This window comes from Heptranchias perlo, chromosome 39, assembly GCF_035084215.1.
Source record: "Heptranchias perlo isolate sHepPer1 chromosome 39, sHepPer1.hap1, whole genome shotgun sequence".
Lineage (NCBI taxonomy): Eukaryota > Metazoa > Chordata > Chondrichthyes > Hexanchiformes > Hexanchidae > Heptranchias > Heptranchias perlo.
The window spans coordinates 14,161,422-14,185,488 of NC_090363.1; the positions used below are offsets into that span (position 1 = coordinate 14,161,422).

Consider the following 24,067-nt stretch of genomic DNA (forward strand, 5'->3'; position numbering starts at 1 on the left):
TCCCAATTCCCCTTCACCCCACTCCCTCTCTCTCAATACCCCTTCACCCCACTCCCTCTCTCCCAGTTCCCCTTCACCCCACTCCCTCTCTCCCAATACCCCTCCACCCCACTCCCTCTCTCCCAATACCCCTTCACCGCACTCCCTCTCTCCCAATACCCATTCACCCCACTCCCTCTCTCCCAATACCCCTTCACCCCACTCCCTCTCTCCCAATACCCCTTCACCCCACTCCCTCTCTCCCAATTCCCCTTCACCGCACTCCCTCTCTCCCAATACCCCTTCACCCCACTCCCTCTCTTCCAATTCCCCTTCACCCCACTCCCTCTCTCCCAATACCCCTTCACCCCACTCCCTCTCTCCCAATACCCCTCCACCCCACTCCCTCTCTCCCAATACCCTTCACCCCACTCCCTCTCTCCCAATACCCTCCACCCCACTCCCTCTCTCCCCATTACCCCTCCACCCCACTCCCTCTCTCCCAATACCCTTCACCCCACTCCCTCTCTCCCAATACCCCTTCACCCCACTCCCTCTCTTCCAATTCCCCTTCACCCCACTCCCTCTCTCCCAATACCCCTTCACCCCACTCCCTCTCTCCCAATACCCCTTCACCCCACTCCCTCTCTCCCAATTCCCCTTCACCCCACTCCCTCTCTCCCAATTCCCCTTCCCCCACTCCCTCCCTCCCAATACCCCTTCACCCCACTCCCTCTCTCCCAATTCCCCTTCACCCCACTCCCTCTCTCCCAATTCCCCTTCACCCCACTCCCTCTCTCCCAATACCCCTCCACCCCACTCCCTCTCTCCCAATACCCCTTCACCCCACTCCCTCTCTCCCAATTCCCCTTCACCCCACTCCCTCTCTCCCAATTCCCCTTCCCCCACTCCCTCCCTCCCAATACCCCTTCACCCCACTCCCTCTCTCCCAATACCCCTTCACCCCACTCCTTCTCTCCCAATACCCCTTCACCCCACTCCCTACCCCCCAATACCCCTTCACCTCACTCCCTCTCTCCCAATTCCCCTTCACCCCACTCCCTCTCTCCCAATACCCCTTCACCCCACTCCCTACCCCCCAATACCCCTTCACCCCACTCCCTCTCTCCCAATACCCATTCACCGCACTCCCTCTCTCCCAATACCCCTTCACCCCACTCCCTACCGCCCAATACCCCTTCACCCCACTCCCTCTCTCCCAATTCCCCTTCACCCCACTCCTTCTCTCCCAATACCCCTTCACCCCACTCCCTCTCTCCCAATACCCCTTCACCCCACTCCCTCTCTCCGAGTTCCCCTTCACCCCACTCCCTCTCCCCCAATACCACTTCACCCCACTCCCTCTCTCCCAATTCCCCTTCACCCCACTCCCTCTCTCCCAATACCCCTTCACCCCACTCCCTCTCTCCCAATACCCTTCACCCCACTCCCTCTCTCCCAATACCCTTCACCCCACTCCCTCTCTCCCAATTCCCCTTCACCCCACTCCCTCTCTCCCAATACCCTTCACCCCACTCCCTCTCTCCCAATACCCTTCACCCCACTCCCTCTCTCCCAATACCCCTTCACCCCACTCCCTCTCTCCCAATTCCCCTTCACCCCACTCCCGCTCTCCCAATACCCCTTCACCCCACTCCCTCTCTCCCAATACCCTTCACCCCACTCCCTCTCTCCCAATACCCCTTCACCCCACTCCCTCTCTCCCAATTCCCCTTCACCCCACTCCCTCTCTCCCAATACCCCTTCACCCCACTCCCTCTCTCCCAATACCCCTTCACCCCACTCCCTCTCTCCCAATACCCCTTCACCCCACTCCCTCTCTCCCAATACCCCTCCACCCCACTCCCTCTCTCCCAATACCCCTTCACCCCACTCCCTCTCTCCCAATACCCCTTCACCCCACTCCCTCTCTCCCAATACCCCTTCACCCCACTCCCTCTCTCCCAATACCCCTTCACCCCACTCCCTCTCTCCCAATACCCCTCCACCCCACTCCCTCTCTCCCAATACCCCTTCACCCCACTCCCTCTCTCCCAATACCCCTTCACCCCACTCCCTCTCTCCCAATACCCCTTCACCCCACTCCCTCTCTCCCAATTCCCCTTCACCCCACTCCCGCTCTCCCAGTTCCCCTTCACCCCACTCCCTCTCTCCCAATACCCCTTCACCCCACTCCCTCTCTCCCAGTTCCCCTTCACCCCACTCCCTCTCTCCCAATTCCCCTTCACCCCACTCCCTCTCTCCCAATACCCCTTCACCCCACTCCCTCTCTCCCAGTTCCCCTTCACCCCACTCCCTCTCTCCCAATACCCCTTCACCCCACTCCCTCTCTCCCAATACCCCTTCACCCCACTCCCACTCTCCCAGTTCCCCTTCACCCCACTCCCTCTCTTCCAATACCCCTTCACCCCACTCCCTCTCTCCCAATACCCCTTCACCCCACTCCCTCTCTCCCAATTCCCCTTCACCCCACTCCCTCTCTCCCAATACCCCTTCACCCCACTCCCTCTCTCCCAGTTCCCCTTCACCCCACTCCCTCTCTCCCAATACCCCTTCACCCCACTCCCTCTCTCCCAATACCCCTTCACCCCACTCCCACTCTCCCAGTTCCCCTTCACCCCACTCCCTCTCTTCCAATACCCCTTCACCCCACTCCCACTCTCCCAGTTCCCCTTCACCCCACTCCCTCTCTTCCAATACCCCTTCACCCCACTCCCTCTCTCCCAATTCCCCTTCACCCCACTCCCTCTCTCCCAATACCCCTTCACCCCACTCCCTCTCTCCCAATTCCCCTTCACCCCACTCCCTCTCTCCCAATACCCCTTCACCCCACTCCCTCTCTCCCAATACCCCTTCACCCCACTCCCTCTCTCCCAATACCCCTTCACCCCACTCCCTCTCTCCCAATACCCCTTCACCCCACTCCCTCTCTCCCAGTTCCCCTTCACCCCACTCCCTCTCTCCCAATACCCCTTCACCCCACTCCCTCTCTCCCAATTCCCCTTCACCCCACTCCCTCTCTCCCAATACCCCTTCACCCCACTCCCTCTCTCCCAATACCCCTTCACCCCACTCCCTCTCTCCCAATACCCCTTCACCCCACTCCCTCTCTCCCAGTTCCCCTTCACCCCACTCCCTCTCTCCCAATACCCCTTCACCCCACTCCCTCTCTCCCAATACCCCTTCACCCCACTCCCTCTCCCAATACCCCTTCACCCCACTCCCTCTCTCCCAGTTCCCCTTCACCCCACTCCCTCTCTCCCAATACCCCTTCACCCCACTCCCTCTCTCCCAATACCCCTTCACCCCACTCCCACTCTCCCAGTTCCCCTTCACCCCACTCCCTCTCTTCCAATACCCCTTCACCCCACTCCCTCTCTCCCAATTCCCCTTCACCCCACTCCCTCTCTCCCAATACCCCTTCACCCCACTCCCTCTCTCCCAATACCCCTTCACCCCACTCCCTCTCTCCCAGTTCCCCTTCACCCCACTCCCTCTCTCCCAGTTCCCCTTCACCCCACTCCCTCTCTCCCAATACCCCTTCACCCCACTCCCTCTCTCGCAATACCCCTTCACCCCACTCCCTCTCTCCCAATACCCCTTCACCCCACTCCCTCTCTCCCAATACCCCTTCACCCCACTCCCTCTCTCCCAGTTCCCCTTCACCCCACTCCCTCTCTTCCAATACCCCTTCACCCCACTCCCTCTCTCCCAGTTCCCCTTCACCCCACTCCCTCTCTCCCAATTCCCCTTCACCCCACTCCCTCTCTCCCAATTCCCCTTCACCCCACTCCCTCTCTCCCAATACCCCTTCACCCCACTCCCTACCCCCCAATACCCCTTCACCCCACTCCCTCTCTCCCAATACCCCTTCACCCCACTCCCTCTCTCCCAATACCCATTCACCCCACTCCCTCTCTCCCAATTCCCCTTCACCCCACTCCCTCTCTCCCAATACCCCTTCACCCCACTCCCTCTCTCCCAGTTCCCCTTCACCCCACTCCCTCTCTCCCAATACCCCTTCACCCCACTCCCTCTCTCCCAATACCCCTTCACCCCACTCCCTCTCTCCCAGTTCCCCTTCACCCCACTCCCTCTCTCCCAATACCCCTTCACCCCACTCCCACTCTCCCAATTCCCCTTCACCCCACTCCCTCTCTTCCAATACCCCTTCACCCCACTCCCTCTCTCCCAATACCCCTTCACCCCACTCCCTCTCTCCCAGTTCCCCTTCACCCCACTCCCTCTCTCCCAATACCCCTTCACCCCACTCCCTCTCTCCCAATACCCCTTCACCCCACTCCCATTCTCCCAATACCCCTTCACCCCACTCCCTCTCTCCCAGTTCCCCTTCACCCCACTCCCTCTCTCCCAATACCCCTTCACCCCACTCCCTCTCTCCCAATACCCCTTCCCCCACTCCCTCCCTCTCAATACCCCTTCACCCCACTCCCATTCTCCCAATACCCCTTCACCCCACTCCCTCTCTCCCAATACCCCTTCACCCCACTCCCTCTCTCTCAATACCCCTTCACCCCACTCCCTCTCTCCCAATACCCCTTCACCCCACTCCCTCTCTCCCAATACCCTTCACCCCACTCCCTCTCTCCCAATACCCCTTCACCCCACTCCCTCTCTCCCAATTCCCCTTCACCCCACTCCCTCTCTCCCAATACCCCTTCACCCCACTCCCTCTCTCCCAATACCCCTTCACCCCACTCCCTCTCTCCCAATACCCCTTCACCCCACTCCCTCTCTCCCAATACCCCTTCACCCCACTCCCATTCTCCCAATACCCCTTCACCCCACTCCCTCTCTCCCAGTTCCCCTTCACCCCACTCCCTCTCTCCCAATACCCCTTCACCCCACTCCCTCTCTCCCAATACCCTTCACCCCACTCCCATTCTCCCAATACCCCTTCACCCCACTCCCTCTCTCCCAATACCCCTTCACCCCACTCCCTCTCTCCCAATACCCCTTCACCCCACTCCCTCTCTCCCAATACCCCTTCACCCCACTCCCTCTCTCCCAATACCCCTTCACCCCACTCCCTCTCTCCCAATACCCCTTCACCCCACTCCCTCTCTCCCAATACCCCTTCACCCCACTCCCATTCTCCCAATACCCCTTCACCCCACTCCCTCTCTCCCAATTCCCCTTCACTCCACTCCCTCTCTCCCAATACCCTTCACCCCACTCCCTCTCTCCCAATACCCCTTCACCCCACTCCCTCTCTCCCAATACCCCTTCACCCCACTCCCATTCTCCCAATACCCCTTCACCCCACTCCCTCTCTCCCAATTCCCCTTCACTCCACTCCCTCTCTCCCAATACCCCTTCACCCCACTCCCTCTCTCCCAATTCCCCTTCACCCCACTCCCTCTCTCCCAATACCCCTTCACCCCACTCCCTCTCTCCCAATTCCCCTTCACCCCACTCCCATTCTCCCAATACCCCTTCACCCCACTCCCTCTCTCCCAATTCCCCTTCACTCCACTCCCTCTCTCCCAATACCCCTTCACCCCACTCCCTCTCTCCCAATTCCCCTTCACCCCACTCCCTCTCTCCCAATACCCCTTCACCCCACTCCCATTCTCCCAATTCCCCTTCACCCCACTCCCATTCTCCCAATACCCTTCACCCCACTCCCGCTCTCCCAATTCCCCTTCACCCCACTCCCTCTCTCCCAATTCCCCTTCACCCCACTCCCTCTCTCCCAATACCCCTTCACCCCACTCCCTCTCTCCCAATACCCCTTCACCCCACTCCCGCTCTCCCAATACCCCTTCACCCCACTCCCTCTCTCCCAATACCCCTTCACCCCACTCCCTCTCTCCCAATACCCCTTCACCCCACTCCCTCTCTCCCAATACCCCTTCCCCCACTCCCTCCCTCCCAATACCCCTTCACCCCACTCCCTCTCTCCCAATACCCCTTCACCCCACTCCCTCTCTCCCAATACCCCTTCACCCCACTCCCTCTCTCCCAATACCCCTTCACCCCACTCCCTCTCTCCCAATACCCCTTCACCCCACTCCCTCTCTCCCAATACCCTTCACCCCACTCCCTCTCTCCCAATACCCCTTCACCCCACTCCCTCTCTCCCAATACCCCTTCACCCCACTCCCTCTCTCCCAATACCCCTCCACCCCACTCCCTCTCTCCCAATACCCCTCCACCCCACTCCCTCTCTCCCAATACCCCTTCACCCCACTCCCTCTCTCCCAATACCCTTCACCCCACTCCCTCTCTCCCAATACCCCTTCACCCCACTCCCTCTCTCCCAATACCCTTCACCCCACTCCCTCTCTCCCAATACCCCTTCACCCCACTCCCTCTCTCCCAATACCCCTTCACCCCACTCCCTCTCTCCCAATACCCCTTCACCCCACTCCCTCTCTCCCAATACCCCTTCACCCCACTCCCTCTCTCCCAATACCCCTTTGCCTCATTATCCCAAGTCATTTGCCTTGTTATCCATCTCCCAAGCGTATTATGGCCTAATGGTTCTGGTCGTCGACCAGCATCCTCGAGGCTGGGGATTGAATCCCACCGAGGCAATCAGTGAAACTGAATTCACTAAATCTGATCACTTGTGGCTGTACAAATGACCATGAGAGCTGCCAAATTGTCATGAGCACTGAAATGGTTCACTAATGTCCTTTAGGGATGGAGGCTTCGACCTCGACCTGGTCTGACCTACATGTGACTCCAGTCCCACGGTATGTGGTTGACTCAATACTCTCAGGGCACCATGGGATGGGCACTAATTGCTGCCTTGCCAGCATCGCACACATCCCAAGAGGAAAAATTCTCCTCCAAAGTCCCTTCCCCCTGCTTACTCCTCCCCCAAATAACCCCATTAACTTGCTACCTCTCCCACTTCCTTCAAAAGCCCCTTGGAACCTGCCTGTTGGACTGGGTCCCCCAATGTATTCCTGTCCCTTCAGATAAAGTGCACAGAGACATAATACTACACATGGGGCCATGATAAGGTTGTTATGGCGACTGCACTTGCATTGTAAATGGACGTGGCTCTTTGTAACCGAGTCAAGCTAAGAGAAAACCCCCATTGATGCCAGCCTGGGTCAATCCAAACCAGGATTGGGGCCTGTGGAGACCTGGCCCTATCAAACGGACATGTCTCCATTATCCGTCTGTGGCTGCACTGTGTCCCATCTACAGGATGCACTGCAGCAACTCCCCAAGGATTCTTCGACAGCACCTCCCAAACCCGAGACCTCTACCACCTAGAAGGACAAGGGCAGCAGGTGGGAACACCACCACCTCCAAGTCCCCCTCCGAGTCACACACCATCCCGACTTCCTTCATGGTCGCTGGGTCAAAATCCTGGAACGCCCCGCCTAACAGTTCACCACACGGACTGTAACGGTTCAAAAAGAAGGCCCAGCACCACCTTCTCACGGGCAACTAGGGAATGGGCAATAAATGCCCGCCTTGCCAGCTACGCCTGCATCCCGAGAATGAATAAAGGAAATCTGGAGGAGTCAGACTGGGTCACCTAACCAAGGCTCTGGAATTGTCGAGTAGACAGATATGGCCCAGTATCTAAGGGAGTGACACTGAGACAATATAACTCAGCATTTGGGTTAATGAAGTACTTACTGTACAGAAGTAAAGGTAATTCAAGTTCCAGGGTTGTGGGATGGGCATTCAAGCCTTGAGCCTTGATTTACTTGTTCAGTAATGGGGCCCGACACCAGCACCTGCCAGGAGCATCTGTAGCCCAACGTGTCTCAGGCGCTCTGGTTTGGGTGAAGATCCTACACCCGGACACTGAAGAAGAAAATCTGGGCTTCATCTTCAAGCAGCTACAGGACCTAGGCTGGGTCAACGTGCCCTGCGATCTGGGCTATTGCGAGATCTTGCCTGTTGGTTTCCTGTGTTATGAAAGTCCCACAGCGCTCACTTTAAGGTAATGAGACAGGTTTTACCTTGTTTGTCCATTGCTCCTATGTACGATCGCCGTGTGGCCCTCTGACCATTAACTTCCCCATTAATAGATAACCCTGTCAGGCGAACTCCATCTGCCTGAATGCTAAAGAAGGTCAAAGCTTGAACATCAGAAGGAGCAGAGGCCGTAGGCAGTCTAAGGTTTAATTACCTCACCACAACACCTCATAGTTTGATCAACTGTGCTTTGTGGTGTACAAGTATTTATTCTAAAATATATCTCTCTCCTCTCTTTATCTCCAAGGGACCAAGAGGACTGCTCGGACCCAAAGGACCCCCTGGACTGCAAGGACCTCCTGTGAGTGACTGCGGAAACAAAAAAGAATACTTTCAAATGTTTTCGATGAAATTTCAATTTCTCTGTTGGAAGAAAATTTTATTCAAAACAAAATGAGGTCCTCTGATCAGGAATGGGGTGTCCTGTTCCCGAGTAGACAGTGTGTAGGTGATGGACCCTCTCATTCTCTCCTAGTCCCAATCACTGTGTAGGTGATGAACCCTCTCATTCTCTCCTAGTCCCAATCACTGTGTAGGTGATGAACCCTCTCATTCTCTCCTAGTCCCAATCACTGTGTAGGTGATGAACCCTCTCATTCTCTCCTAGTCCCAATCACTGTGTGGGTGATGGACCCTCTCATTCTCTCCTAGTCCCAATCAGTGTGTAGGTGATGAACCCTCTCATTCTCTCCTAGTCCCAATCAGTGTGTAGGTGATGAACCCTCTCATTCTCTCCTAGTCCCAATCACTGTGTAGGTGATGAACCCTCTCATTCTCTCCTAGTCCCAATCACTGTGTAGGTGATGGACCCTCTCATTCTCTCCTAGTCCCAATCACTGTGTGGGTGATGAACCCTCTCATTCTCTCCTAGTCCCAATCACTGTGTAGGTGATGAACCCTCTCATTCTCTCCTAGTCCCAATCAGTGTGTAGGTGATGAACCCTCTCATTCTCTCCTAGTCCCAATCAGTGTGTAGGTGATGGACCCTCCCATTCTCTCCTAGTCCCAATCAGTGTGTAGGTGATGGACCCTCCCATTCTCTCCTAGTCCCAATCATTGTGTAGGTGATGAACCCTCTCATTCTCTCCTGGTCCCAATCATTGTGTAGGTGATGAACCCTCTCATTCTCTCCTGGTCCCAATCATTGTGTAGGTGATGAACCCTCTCATTCTCTCCTGGTCCCAATCATTGTGTAGGTGATGAACCCTCTCATTCTCTCCTGGTCCCAATCATTGTGCAGGTGATGAACCCTCTCATTCTCTCCTGGTCCCAATCACTGTGCAGGTGATGAACCCTCCCATTCTCTCCTAGTCCCAATCAGTGTGTAGGTGATGGACCCTCCCATTCTCTCCTAGTCCCAATCACTGAGTGCGTGATGGACCCTCCCATTTCTCCTAGTCCCAATCACTGTGTTGGTGATGGACCCTCTCATTCTCTCCTGGTCCCAATCACTGTGTAGGTGATGAACCCTCTCATTCTCTCCTAGTCCCAATCACTGTGTAGGTGATTAACCCTCTCATTCTCTCCTAGTCCCAATCACTGTGTGGGTGATGAACCCTCCCATTCTCTCCTAGTCCCAATCACTGTGTGGGTGATGGACCCTCTCATTCTCTCCTAGTCCCAATCACTGTGTAGGTGATGAACCCTCTCATTCTCTCCTAGTCCCAATCAGTGTGTAGGTGATGAACCCTCTCATTCTCTCCTGGTCCCAATCACTGTGTGGGTGATGGACCCTCCCATTCTCTCCTGTTCCCAATCACTGTGTGGGTGATGGACCCTCCCATTCTCTCCTGGTCCCAATCAGTGTGTGGGTGATGAACCCTCTCATTCTCTCCTAGTCCCAATCAGTGTGTAGGTGATGAACCCTCTCATTCTCTCCTAGTCCCAATCAGTGTGTAGGTGATGAACCCTCTCATTCTCTCCTACTCCCAATCACTGTGTGGGTGATGAACCCTCCCATTCTCTCCTAGTCCCAAACACTGTGTGGGTGATGAACCCTCTCATTCTCTCCGAGTCCCAATCAGTGTGCAGGTGATGAACCCTCTCATTCTCTCCTAGTCCCAATCACTGTGTCGGTGATGGACCCTCTCATTCTCTCCTAGTCCCAATCACTGTGTGGGTGAAGAACCCTCTCATTCTCTCCTAGTCCCAATCACTGTGTGGGTGATGAACCCTCTCATTCTCTCCTAGTCCCAATCAGTGAGCAGGTGATGGACCCTCCCATTCTCTCCTAGTCCCAATCACTGTGTGTGTGATGGACCCTCCCATTCTCTCCTAGTCCCAGTCACTGTGTAGGTGATGGACCCTCCCATTCTCTCCTAGTCCCAATCAGTGTGTAGGTGATGGACCCTCTCATTCTCTCCTACTCCCAATCACTGTGTAGGTGATGAACCCTCTCATTCTCTCCTACTCCCAATCACTGTGTGGGTGATGAACCCTCCCATTCTCTCCTAGTCCCAATCACTGTGTGGGTGATGAACCCTCTCATTCTCTCCTAGTCCCAATCACTGTGTGGGTGATGAACCCTCTCATTCTCTCCTAGTCCCAATCACTGTGTGGGTGATGAACCCTCTCATTCTCTCCTAGTCCCAATCACTGTGTGGGTGATGAACCCTCTCATTCTCTTCTAGTCCCAATCACTGTGTGGGTGATGAACCCTCTCATTCTCTTCTAGTCCCAATCACTGTGTGGGTGATGAACCCTCTCATTCTCTTCTAGTCCCAATCACTGTGTGGGTGATGAACCCTATCATTCTCTTCTAGTCCCAATCACTGTGTGGGTGATGAACCCTCTCATTCTCTCCTAGTCCCAATCAGTGTGTGGGTGATGGACCCTCTCATTCTCTCCTAGTCCCAATCACTGTGTGGGTGATGAACCCTCTCATTCTCTCCTAGTCCCAATCAGTGTGTAGGTGATGAACCCTCTCAATCTCTCCTAGTCCCAATCACTGTGTGGGTGATGGAACCTCTCATTCTCTCCTAGTCCCAATCAGTGTGTAGGTGATGGACCCTCCCATTCTCTCCTAGTCCCAATCACTGTGTGGGTGATGAACCCTCTCATTCTCTCCTAGTCCCAATCACTGTGTAGGTGATGGAGCCTCCCATTCTCTCCCAGTCCCAATCAGTGTGTAGGTGATGAACCCTCTCATTCTCTCCGAGTCCCAATCACTGTGCAGGTGATGAACCCTCCCATTCTCTCATAGTCCCAATCAGTGTGTAGGTGATGGACCCTCCCATTCTCTCCTAGTCCCAATCAGTGTGTAGGTGATGAACCCTCTCATTCTCTCCTGGTCCCAATCATTGTGTAGGTGATGAACCCTCTCATTCTCTCCTGGTCCCAATCATTGTGTAGGTGATGAACCCTCTCATTCTCTCCTGGTCCCAATCATTGTGTAGGTGATGAACCCTCTCATTCTCTCCTGGTCCCAGTCATTGTGTAGGTGATGAACCCTCTCATTCTCTCCTGGTCCCAATCACTGTGCAGGTGATGGACCCTCCCATTCTCTCCTAGTCCCAATCACTGAGTGCGTGATGGACCCTCCCATTCTCTCCTAGTCCCAATCACTGTGTAGGTGATGGACCCTCTCATTCTCTCCTGGTCCCAATCACTGTGTAGGTGATGAACCCTCTCATTCTCTCCTAGTCCCAATCAGTGTGTAGGTGATGAACCCTCTCATTCTCTCCTGGTCCCAATCACTGTGTGGGTGATGAACCCTCTCATTCTCTCCTAGTCCCAATCACTGTGTGGGTGATGAACCCTCCCATTCTATCCTAGTCCCAATCACTGTGTGGGTGATGGACCCTCTCATTCTCTCCTAGTCCCAATCACTGTGTTGGTGATGAACCCTCTCATTCACTCCTGGTCCCAATCACTGTGTGGGTGATGGACCCTCCCATTCTCTCCTGGTCCCAATCACTGTGTGGGTGATGGACCCTCCCATTCTCTCCTGGTCCCAATCAGTGTGTGGGTGATGAACCCTCTCATTCTCTCCTAGTCCCAATCAGTGTGTAGGTGATGAACCCTCTCATTCTCTCCTAGTCCCAATCAGTGTGTAGGTGATGAACCCTCTCATTCTCTCCTAGTCCCAATCACTGTGTGGGTGATGAACCCTCCCATTCTCTCCGAGTCCCAATCACTGTGTGGGTGATGAACCCTCTCATTCTCTCCGAGTCCCAATCAGTGTGCAGGTGATGAACCCTCTCATTCTCTCCTAGTCCCAATCACTGTGTCGGTGATGGACCCTCTCATTCTCTCCTCGTCCCAATCACTGTGTGGGTGATGAACCCTCTCATTCTCTCCTAGTCCCAATCACTGTGTGGGTGATGAACCCTCTCATTCTCTCCTAGTCCCAATCACTGTGTGGGTGATGGACCCTCCCATTCTCTCCTAGTCCCAATCACTGTGTAGGTGATGGACCCTCCCATTCTCTCCTAGTCCCAATCAGTGTGTAGGTGATGGACCCTCTCATTCTCTCCTACTCCCAATCACTGTGAAGGTGATGAACCCTCTCATTCTCTCCTACTCCCAATCACTGTGTGGGTGATGAACCCTCTCATTCTCTCCTAGTCCCAATCACTGTGTGGGTGATGAACCCTCTCATTCTCTCCTCGTCCCAATCACTGTGTGGGTGATGAACCCTCTCATTCTCTTCTAGTCCCAATCACTGTGTGGGTGATGAACCCTCTCATTCTCTTCTAGTCCCAATCACTGTGTAGGTGATGAACCCTCTCATTCTCTCCTAGTCCCAATCACTGTGTAGGTGATGGACCCTCTCATTCTCTCCTAGTCCCAATCACTGTGTAGGTGATGAACCTTCTCATTCTCCCCTAGTCCCAATCAGTGTGTAGGTGATGGACCCTCCCATTCTCTCCTAGTCCCAATCACTGAGTGGGTGATGGACCCTCCCTTTCTCTCCTAGTCCCAATCACTGTGTGGGTGATGGACCCTCCCATTCTCTCCTAGTCCCAATCACTGAGTGGGTGATGGACCCTCCCATTCTCTCCTAGTCCCAATCAGTGTGTCGGTGATGAACCCTCTCATTCCCTCTCACTCCCAATCACTGTGTGGGTGATGAACCCTCTCATTCTCTCCTAGTCCCAATCACTGTGTAGGTGATGAACCCTCTCATTCTCTCCTAGTCCCAATCACTGTGTGGGTGATGAACCCTCTCATTCTCTCCTAGTCCCAATCACTGTGTAGGTGATGGACCCTCTCATTCTCTCCTAGTCCCAATCACTGTGTAGGTGATGGACCTTCTCATTCTCCCCTAGTCCCAATCAGTGTGTAGGTGATGGACCCTCCCATTCTCTCCTAGTCCCAATCACTGTGTGGGTGATGGACCCTCTCATTCTCTCCTAGTCCCAATCACTGTGTGGGTGATGAACCCTCTCATTCTCTCCTAGTCCCAATCACTGTGTGGGTGATGAACCCTCTCATTCTCTCCTAGTCCCAATCACTGTGTGGGTGATGGACCCTCTCATTCTCTCCTAGTCCCAATCACTGTGTGGGTGATGAACCCTCTCATTCTCTCCTAGTCCCAATCATTGTGTGGGTGATGGACCCTCCCATTCTCTCCTAGTCCCAATCAGTGTGTAGGTGATGAACCCTCTCATTCTCTCCTAGTCCCAATCACTGTGTGGGTGATGAACCCTCTCATTCTCTCCTAGTCCCAATCACTGTGTGGGTGATGAACCCTCTCATTCTCTCCTAGTCCCAATCAGTGTGTAGGTGATGAACCCTCTCATTCTCTCCTAGTCCCAATCACTGTGTGGGTGATGAACCCTCCCATTCTCTCCTAGTCCCAATCACTGTGTGGGTGATGGACCCTCTCATTCTCTCCTAGTCCCAATCACTGTGTAGGTGATGAACCCTCTCATTCTCTCCTCGTCCCAATCACTGTGTGGGTGATGGACCCTCCCATTCTCTCCTAGTCCCAATCACTGTGTGGGTGATGAACCCTCTCATTCTCTCCGAGTCCCAATCAGTGTGCAGGTGATGAACCCTCTCATTCTCTCCTAGTCCCAATCACTGTGTCGGTGATGGACCCTCTCATTCTCTCCTAGTCCCAATCACTGTGTGGGTGATGAACCCTCTCATTCTCTCCTAGTCCCAATCACTGTGTGGGTGATGAACCCTCTCATTCTCTCCTAGTCCCAATCAGTGTGCAGGTGATGGACCCTCCCATTCTCTCCTAGTCCCAATCACTGTGTGGGTGATGGACCCTCCCATTCTCTCCTCGTCCCAATCACTGTGTAGGTGATGGACCCTCCCATTCTCTCCTAGTCCCAATCAGTGTGTAGGTGATGGACCCTCTCATTCTCTCCTACTCCCAATCACTGTGTAGGTGATGAACCCTCTCATTCTCTCCTACTCCCAATCACTGTGTGGGTGATGAACCCTCTCATTCTCTCCTAGTCCCAATCACTGAGTGGGTGATGGACCCTCCCATTCTCTCCTAGTCCCAATCAGTGTGTAGGTGATGAACCCTCTCATTCCCTCTCACTCCCAATCACTGTGTGGGTGATGAACCCTCTCATTCTCTCCTAGTCCCAATCAGTGTGTAGGCGATGGACCCTCTCATTCTCTCCTAGTCCCAATCACTGTGTGGGTGATGGACCCTCTCATTCTCTCCTAGTCCCAATCACTGTGTGGGTGATGAACCCTCTCATTCTCTCCTAGTCCCAATCACTGAGTGGGTGATGGACCCTCCCATTCTCTCCTAGTCCCAATCAGTGTGTAGGTGATGAACCCTCTCATTCCCTCTCACTCCCAATCACTGTGTGGGTGATGAACCCTCTCATTCTCTCCTAGTCCCAATCAGTGTGTAGGCGATGGACCCTCTCATTCTCTCCTAGTCCCAATCACTGTGTGGGTGATGGACCCTCTCATTCTCTCCTAGTCCCAATCAGTGTGTAGGTGATGAACCCTCTCATTCTCTCCTACTCCCAATCACTGTGTGGGTGATGAACCCTCTCATTCTCTCCTAGTCCCAATCACTGTGTAGGTGATGAACCCTCTCATTCTCTCCTGGTCCCAATCACTGTGTGGGTGATGGACCCTCCCATTCTCTCCTGGTCCCAATCACTGTGTGGGTGATGGACCCTCCCATTCTCTCCTGGTCCCAATCAGTGTGTGGGTGATGAACCCTCTCATTCTCTCCTAGTCCCAATCAGCGTGTAGGTGATGAACCCTCTCATTCTCTCCTAGTCCCAATCAGTGTGTAGGTGATGAACCCTCTCATTCTCTCCTAGTCCCAATCACTGTGTGGGTGATGAACCCTCCCATTCTCTCCTAGTCCCAATCACTGTGTGGGTGATGAACCCTCTCATTCTCTCCGAGTCCCAATCAGTGTGCAGGTGATGAACCCTCTCATTCTCTCCTAGTCCCAATCACTGTGTCGGTGATGGACCCTCTCATTCTCTCCTAGTCCCAATCACTGTGTGGGTGATGAACCCTCTCATTCTCTCCTAGTCCCAATCACTGTGTGGGTGATGAACCCTCTCATTCTCTCCTAGTCCCAATCAGTGTGCAGGTGATGGACCCTCCCATTCTCTCCTAGTCCCAATCACTGTGTGGGTGATGGACCCTCCCATTCTCTCCTAGTCCCAATCACTGTGTAGGTGATGGACCCTCCCATTCTCTCCTAGTCCCAATCAGTGTGTAGGTGATGGACCCTCCCATTCTCTCCTACTCCCAATCACTGTGTAGGTGATGAACCCTCTCATTCTCTCCTACTCCCAATCACTGTGTGGGTGATGAACCCTCTCATTCTCTCCTAGTCCCAATCACTGTGTAGGTGATGAACCCTCTCATTCTCTCCTAGTCCCAATCACTGTGTGGGTGATGAACCCTCTCATTCTCTTCTAGTCCCAATCACTGTGTGGGTGATGAACCCTCTCATTCTCTTCTAGTCCCAATCACTGTGTAGGTGATTAACCCTCTCATTCTCTCCTAGTCCCAATCACTGTGTAGGTGATGAACCCTCTCATTCTCTCCTAGTCCCAATCACTGTGTAGGTGATGGACCCTCTCATTCTCTCCTAGTCCCAATCACTGTGTAGGTGATGAACCTTCTCATTCTCCCCTAGTCCCAATCAGTGTGTAGGTGATGAACCCTCTCATTCTCTCCTAGTCCCAATCAGTGTGTTGGTGATGAACCCTCTCATTCTCTCCTAGTCCCAATCAGTGTGTAGGTGATGAACCCTCTCATTCTCTCCTAGTCCCAATCAGTGTGTGGGTGATGAACCCTCTCATTCTCTCCGAGTCCCAATCACTGTGTGGGTGATGGACCCTCTCATTCTCTCCTAGTCCCAATCACTGAGTGGGTGATGGACCCTCCCATTCTCTCCTAGTCCCAATCAGTGTGTAGGTGATGAACCCTCTCATTCCCTCTCACTCCCAATCACTGTGTGGGTGATGAACCCTCTCATTCTCTCCTAGTCCCAATCAGTGTGTAGGCGATGGACCCTCTCATTCTCTCCTAGTCCCAATCACTGTGTGGGTGATGGACCCTCTCATTCTCTCCTAGTCCCAATCACTGTGTGGGTGATGAACCCTCTCATTCTCTCCTAGTCCCAATCACTGTGTGGGTGATGAACCCCCTCATTCTCTCCTAGTCCCAATCACTGTGTGGGTGATGGACCCTCCCATTCTCTCCTAGTCCCAATCAGTGTGTAGGTGATGAACCCTCTCATTCTCTCCTAGTCCCAATCACTGTGTGGGTGATGAACCCTCTCATTCTCTCCTAGTCCCAATCACTGTGTGGGTGATGAACCCTCTCATTCTCTCCTAGTCCCAATCAGTGTGTAGGTGATGAACCCTCTCATTCTCTCCTAGTCCCAATCACTGTGTGGGTGATTAACCCTCTCATTCTCTCCTAGTCCCAATCACTGTGTGGGTGATGAACCCTCCCATTCTCTCCTAGTCCCAATCACTGTGTGGGTGATGGACCCTCTCATTCTCTCCTAGTCCCAATCACTGTGTAGGTGATGAACCCTCTCATTCTCTCCTAGTCCCAATCAGTGTGTAGGTGATGAACCCTCTCATTCTCTCCTGGTCCCAATCACTGTGTGGGTGATGGACCCTCCCATTCTCTCCTGTTCCCAATCACTGTGTGGGTGATGGACCCTCCCATTCTCTCCTGGTCCCAATCAGTGTGTGGGTGATGAACCCTCTCATTCTCTCCTAGTCCCAATCAGTGTGTAGGTGATGAACCCTCTCATTCTCTCCTAGTCCCAATCAGTGTGTAGGTGATGAACCCTCTCATTCTCTCCTAGTCCCAATCACTGTGTGGGTGATGAACCCTCCCATTCTCTCCTAGTCCCAATCACTGTGTGGGTGATGAACCCTCTCATTCTCTCCGAGTCCCAATCAGTGTGCAGGTGATGAACCCTCTCATTCTCTCCTAGTCCCAATCACTGTGTCGGTGATGGACCCTCTCATTCTCTCCTAGTCCCAATCACTGTGTGGGTGATGAACCCTCTCATTCTCTCCGAGTCCCAATCACTGTGTGGGTGATGAACCCTCTCATTCTCTCCTAGTCCCAATCAGTGTGCAGGTGATGGACCCTCCCATTCTCTCCTAGTCCCAATCACTGTGTGGGTGATGGACCCTCCCATTCTCTCCTCGTCCCAATCACTGTGTAGGTGATGGACCCTCCCATTCTCTCCTAGTCCCAATCAGTGTGTAGGTGATGGACCCTCTCATTCTCTCCTTGTCCCAATCACTGTGTGGGTGATGAACCCTCTCATTCTCTCCTACTCCCAATCACTGTGTGGGTGATGAACCCTCTCATTCTCTCCTAGTCCCAATCACTGTGTGGGTGATGAACCCTCTCATTCTCTCCTAGTCCCAATCACTGTGTGGGTGATGAACCCTCTCATTCTCTTCTAGTCCCAATCACTGTGTGGGTGATGGACCCTCTCATTCTCTCCTAGTCCCAATCACTGTGTAGGTGATGAACCCTCTCATTCTCTCCGAGTCCCAATCACTGTGTAGGTGATGGACCCTCTCATTCTCTCCTAGTCCCAATCACTGTGTAGGTGATGAACCCTCTCATTCTCTCCTAGTCCCAATCACTGTGTCGGTGATGGACCCTCTCATTCTCTCCTAGTCCCAATCAGTGTGTAGGTGATGAACCCTCTCATTCTCTCCTAGTCCCAATCACTGTGTAGGTGATGAACCCTCTCATTCTCTCCTAGTCCCAATCAGTGTGTAGGTGATGAACCCTCTCATTCTCTCCTAGTCCCAATCAGTGTGTAGGTGATGAACCCTCTCATTCTCTCCTAGTCCCAATCAGTGTGTGGGTGATGAACCCTCTCATTCTCTCCGAGTCCCAATCACTGTGTGGGTGATGGACCCTCTCATTCTCTCCTAGTCCCAATCACTGAGTGGGTGATGGACCCTCCCATTCTCTCCTAGTCCCAATCAGTGTGCAGGCGATGAACCCTCTCATTCCCTCTCACTCCCAATCACTGTGTGGGTGATGAACCCTCTCATTCTCTCCTAGTCCCAATCAGTGTGTAGGCGATGGACCCTCTCATTCTCTCCTAGTCCCAATCACTGTGTGGGTGATGGACCCTCTCATTCTCTCCTAGTCCCAATCACTGTGTGGGTGATGAACCCTCTCATTCTCTCCTAGTCCCAATCACAGTGTGGGTGATGAACCCTCTCATTCTCTCCTAGTCCCAATCACTGTGTGGGTGATGGACCCTCCCATTCTCTCCTAGTCCCAATCAGTGTGTAGGTGATGAACCCTCTCATTCTCTCCTAGTCCCAATCACTGTGTGGGTGATGAACCCTCTCATTCTCTCCTCGTCCCAATCACTGTGTGGGTGATGAACCCTCTCATTCTCTCCTAGTCCCAATCAGTGTGTAGGTGATGAACCCTCTCATTCTCTCCTAGTCCCAATCACTGTGTGGGTGATGAACCCTCCCATTCTCTCCTAGTCCCAATCACTGTGTGGGTGATGGACCCTCTCATTCTCTCCTAGTCCCAATCACTGTGTAGGTGATGAACCCTCTCATTCTCTCCTGGTCCCAATCACTGTGTGGGTGATGGACCCTCCCATTCTCTCCTGGTCCCAATCACTGTGTGGGTGATGGACCCTCCCATTCTCTCCTGGTCCCAATCAGTGTGTGGGTGATGAACCCTCTCATTCTCTCCTAGTCCCAATCAGTGTGTAGGTGATGAACCCTCTCATTCTCTCCTAGTCCCAATCAGTGTGTAGGTGATGAACCCTCTCATTCTCTCCTAGTCCCAATCACTGTGTGGGTGATGAACCCTCCCATTCTCTCCTAGTCCCAATCACTGTGTGGGTGATGAACCCTCTCATTCTCTCCGAGTCCCAATCAGTGTGCAGGTGATGAACCCTCTCATTCTCTCCTAGTCCTAATCACTGTGTCGGTGATGGACCCTCTCATTCTCTCCTAGTCCCAATCACTGTGTGTGTGATGAACCCTCTCATTCTCTCCTAGTCCCAATCACTGTGTGGGTGATGAACCCTCTCATTCTCTCCGAGTCCCAATCAGTGTGCAGGTGATGGACCCTCCCATTCTCTCCTAGTCCCAATCACTGTGTGGGTGATGGACCCTCCCATTCTCTCCTAGTCCCAATCACTGTGTAGGTGATGGACCCTCCCATTCTCTCCTAGTCCCAATCAGTGTGTAGGTGATGGACCCTCTCATTCTCTCCTACTCCCAATCACTGTGTAGGTGATGAACCCTCTCATTCTCTCCTAGTCCCAATCAGTGTGCAGGTGATGGACCCTCTCATTCTCTCCTAGTCCCAATCACTGTGTGGGTGATGGACCCTCTCATTCTCTCCTACTCCCAATCACTGTGTGGGTGATGAACCCTCTCATTCTCTCCTAGTCCCAATCACTGTGTCGGTGATGGACCCTCTCATTCTCTCCTAGTCCCAATCAGTGTGTAGGTGATGAACCCTCTCATTCTCTCCTACTCCCAATCACTGTGTGGGTGATGAACCCTCTCATTCTCTCCTAGTCCCAATCACTGTGTAGGTGATGAACCCTCTCATTCTCTCCTGGTCCCAATCACTGTGTGGGTGATGGACCCTCCCATTCTCTCCTGGTCCCAATCACTGTGTGGGTGATGGACCCTCCCATTCTCTCCTGGTCCCAATCAGTGTGTGGGTGATGAACCCTCTCATTCTCTCCTAGTCCCAATCAGCGTGTAGGTGATGAACCCTCTCATTCTCTCCTAGTCCCAATCAGTGTGTAGGTGATGAACCCTCTCATTCTCTCCTAGTCCCAATCACTGTGTGGGTGATGAACCCTCCCATTCTCTCCTAGTCCCAATCACTGTGTGGGTGATGAACCCTCTCATTCTCTCCGAGTCCCAATCAGTGTGCAGGTGATGAACCCTCTCATTCTCTCCTAGTCCCAATCACTGTGTCGGTGATGGACCCTCTCATTCTCTCCTAGTCCCAATCACTGTGTGGGTGATGAACCCTCTCATTCTCTCCTAGTCCCAATCACTGTGTGGGTGATGAACCCTCTCATTCTCTCCTAGTCCCAATCAGTGTGCAGGTGATGGACCCTCCCATTCTCTCCTAGTCCCAATCACTGTGTGGGTGATGGACCCTCCCATTCTCTCCTAGTCCCAATCACTGTGTAGGTGATGGACCCTCCCATTCTCTCCTAGTCCCAATCAGTGTGTAGGTGATGGACCCTCTCATTCTCTCCTACTCCCAATCACTGTGTAGGTGATGAACCCTCTCATTCTCTCCTACTCCCAATCACTGTGTGGGTGATGAACCCTCTCATTCTCTCCTAGTCCCAATCACTGTGTAGGTGATGAACCCTCTCATTCTCTTCTAGTCCCAATCACTGTGTGGGTGATGAACCCTCTCATTCTCTTCTAGTCCCAATCACTGTGTAGGTGTTTAACCCTCTCATTCTCTCCTAGTCCCAATCACTGTGTAGGTGATGAACCCTCTCATTCTCTCCTAGTCCCAATCACTGTGTAGGTGATGGACCCTCTCATTCTCTCCTAGTCCCAATCACTGTGTAGGTGATGAACCTTCTCATTCTCCCCTAGTCCCAATCAGTGTGTAGGTGATGAACCCTCTCATTCTCTCCTAGTCCCAATCAGTGTGTAGGTGATGAACCCTCTCATTCTCTCCTAGTCCCAATCAGTGTGTAGGTGATGAACCCTCTCATTCTCTCCTAGTCCCAATCAGTGTGTGGGTGATGAACCCTCTCATTCTCTCCGAGTCCCAATCACTGTGTGGGTGATGGACCCTCTCATTCTCTCCTAGTCCCAATCACTGAGTGGGTGATGGACCCTCCCATTCTCTCCTAGTCCCAATCAGTGTGTAGGTGATGAACCCTCTCATTCCCTCTCACTCCCAATCACTGTGTGGGTGATGAACCCTCTCATTCTCTCCTAGTCCCAATCAGTGTGTAGGCGATGGACCCTCTCATTCTCTCCTAGTCCCAATCACTGTGTGGGTGATGGACCCTCTCATTCTCTCCTAGTCCCAATCACTGTGTGGGTGATGAACCCTCTCATTCTCTCCTAGTCCCAATCACTGTGTGGGTGATGAACCCCCTCATTCTCTCCTAGTCCCAATCACTGTGTGGGTGATGGACCCTCCCATTCTCTCCTAGTCCCAATCAGTGTGTAGGTGATGAACCCTCTCATTCTCTCCTAGTCCCAATCACTGTGTGGGTGATGAACCCTCTCATTCTCTCCTAGTCCCAATCACTGTGTGGGTGATGAACCCTCTCATTCTCTCCTAGTCCCAATCAGTGTGTAGGTGATGAACCCTCTCATTCTCTCCTAGTCCCAATCACTGTGTGGGTGATTAACCCTCTCATTCTCTCCTAGTCCCAATCACTGTGTGGGTGATGAACCCTCCCATTCTCTCCTAGTCCCAATCACTGTGTGGGTGATGGACCCTCTCATTCTCTCCTAGTCCCAATCAGTGTGTGGGTGATGAACCCTCTCATTCTCTCCTAGTCCCAATCAGTGTGTAGGTGATGAACCCTCTCATTCTCTCCTGGTCCCAATCACTGTGTGGGTGATGGACCCTCCCATTCTCTCCTGTTCCCAATCACTGTGTGGGTGATGGACCCTCCCATTCTCTCCTGGTCCCAATCAGTGTGTGGGTGATGAACCCTCTCATTCTCTCCTAGTCCCAATCAGTGTGTAGGTGATGAACCCTCTCATTCTCTCCTAGTCCCAATCAGTGTGTAGGTGATGAACCCTCTCATTCTCTCCTAGTCCCAATCACTGTGTGGGTGATGAACCCTCCCATTCTCTCCTAGTCCCAATCACTGTGTGGGTGATGAACCCTCTCATTCTCTCCGAGTCCCAATCAGTGTGCAGGTGATGAACGCTCTCATTCTCTCCTAGTCCCAATCACTGTGTCGGTGATGGACCCTCTCATTCTCTCCTAGTCCCAATCACTGTGTGGGTGATGAACCGTCTCATTCTCTCCGAGTCCCAATCACTGTGTGGGTGATGAACCCTCTCATTCTCTCCTAGTCCCAATCAGTGTGCAGGTGATGGACCCTCCCATTCTCTCCTAGTCCCAATCACTGTGTGGGTGATGGACCCTCCCATTCTCTCCTCGTCCCAATCACTGTGTAGGTGATGGACCCTCCCATTCTCTCCTCGTCCCAATCAGTGTGTAGGTGATGGACCCTCTCATTCTCTCCTAGTCCCAATCACTGTGTGGGTGATGAACCCTCTCATTCTCTCCTACTCCCAATCACTGTGTGGGTGATGAACCCTCTCATTCTCTCCTAGTCCCAATCACTGTGTGGGTGATGAACCCTCTCATTCTCTCCTAGTCCCAATCACTGTGTGGGTGATGAACCCTCTCATTCTCTTCTAGTCCCAATCACTGTGTGGGTGATGGACCCTCTCATTCTCTCCTAGTCCCAATCACTGTGTAGGTGATGAACCCTCTCATTCTCTCCGAGTCCCAATCACTGTGTAGGTGATGGACCCTCTCATTCTCTCCTAGTCCCAATCACTGTGTAGGTGATGAACCCTCTCATTCTCTCCTAGTCCCAATCACTGTGTCGGTGATGGACCCTCTCATTCTCTCCTAGTCCCAATCAGTGTGTAGGTGATGAACCCTCTCATTCTCTCCTAGTCCCAATCACTGTGTAGGTGATGAACCCTCTCATTCTCTCCTAGTCCCAATCAGTGTGTAGGTGATGAACCCTCTCATTCTCTCCTAGTCCCAATCAGTGTGTAGGTGATGAACCCTCTCATTCTCTCCTAGTCCCAATCAGTGTGTGGGTGATGAACCCTCTCATTCTCTCCGAGTCCCAATCACTGTGTGGGTGATGGACCCTCTCATTCTCTCCTAGTCCCAATCACTGAGTGGGTGATGGACCCTCCCATTCTCTCCTAGTCCCAATCAGTGTGCAGGCGATGAACCCTCTCATTCCCTCTCACTCCCAATCACTGTGTGGGTGATGAACCCTCTCATTCTCTCCTAGTCCCAATCAGTGTGTAGGCGATGGACCCTCTCATTCTCTCCTAGTCCCAATCACTGTGTGGGTGATGGACCCTCTCATTCTCTCCTAGTCCCAATCACTGTGTGGGTGATGAACCCTCTCATTCTCTCCTAGTCCCAATCACAGTGTGGGTGATGAACCCTCTCATTCTCTCCTAGTCCCAATCACTGTGTGGGTGATGGACCCTCCCATTCTCTCCTAGTCCCAATCAGTGTGTAGGTGATGAACCCTCTCATTCTCTCCTAGTCCCAATCACTGTGTGGGTGATGAACCCTCTCATTCTCTCCTCGTCCCAATCACTGTGTGGGTGATGAACCCTCTCATTCTCTCCTAGTCCCAATCAGTGTGTAGGTGATGAACCCTCTCATTCTCTCCTAGTCCCAATCACTGTGTGGGTGATGAACCCTCCCATTCTCTCCTAGTCCCAATCACTGTGTGGGTGATGGACCCTCTCATTCTCTCCTAGTCCCAATCACTGTGTAGGTGATGAACCCTCTCATTCTCTCCTGGTCCCAATCACTGTGTGGGTGATGGACCCTCCCATTCTCTCCTGGTCCCAATCACTGTGTGGGTGATGGACCCTCCCATTCTCTCCTGGTC

General features: G+C 53.2%; 1 protein-coding gene across 1 annotated transcript in view; it reads left to right on the forward strand.

Moving 5' to 3' along the window:
- The window catches only part of LOC137305261 (collagen alpha-1(V) chain-like), a 522,869-nt gene that overhangs the window by 370,641 nt on the left and 128,161 nt on the right, over nucleotides 1-24,067 (forward strand). Inside the window, exon 21 of the mRNA XM_067974118.1 lies at nucleotides 8,219-8,272. Within this exon, the coding sequence (XP_067830219.1) occupies nucleotides 8,219-8,272 (54 nt within the window). The remainder of the gene's footprint in view (nucleotides 1-8,218; nucleotides 8,273-24,067) is intronic.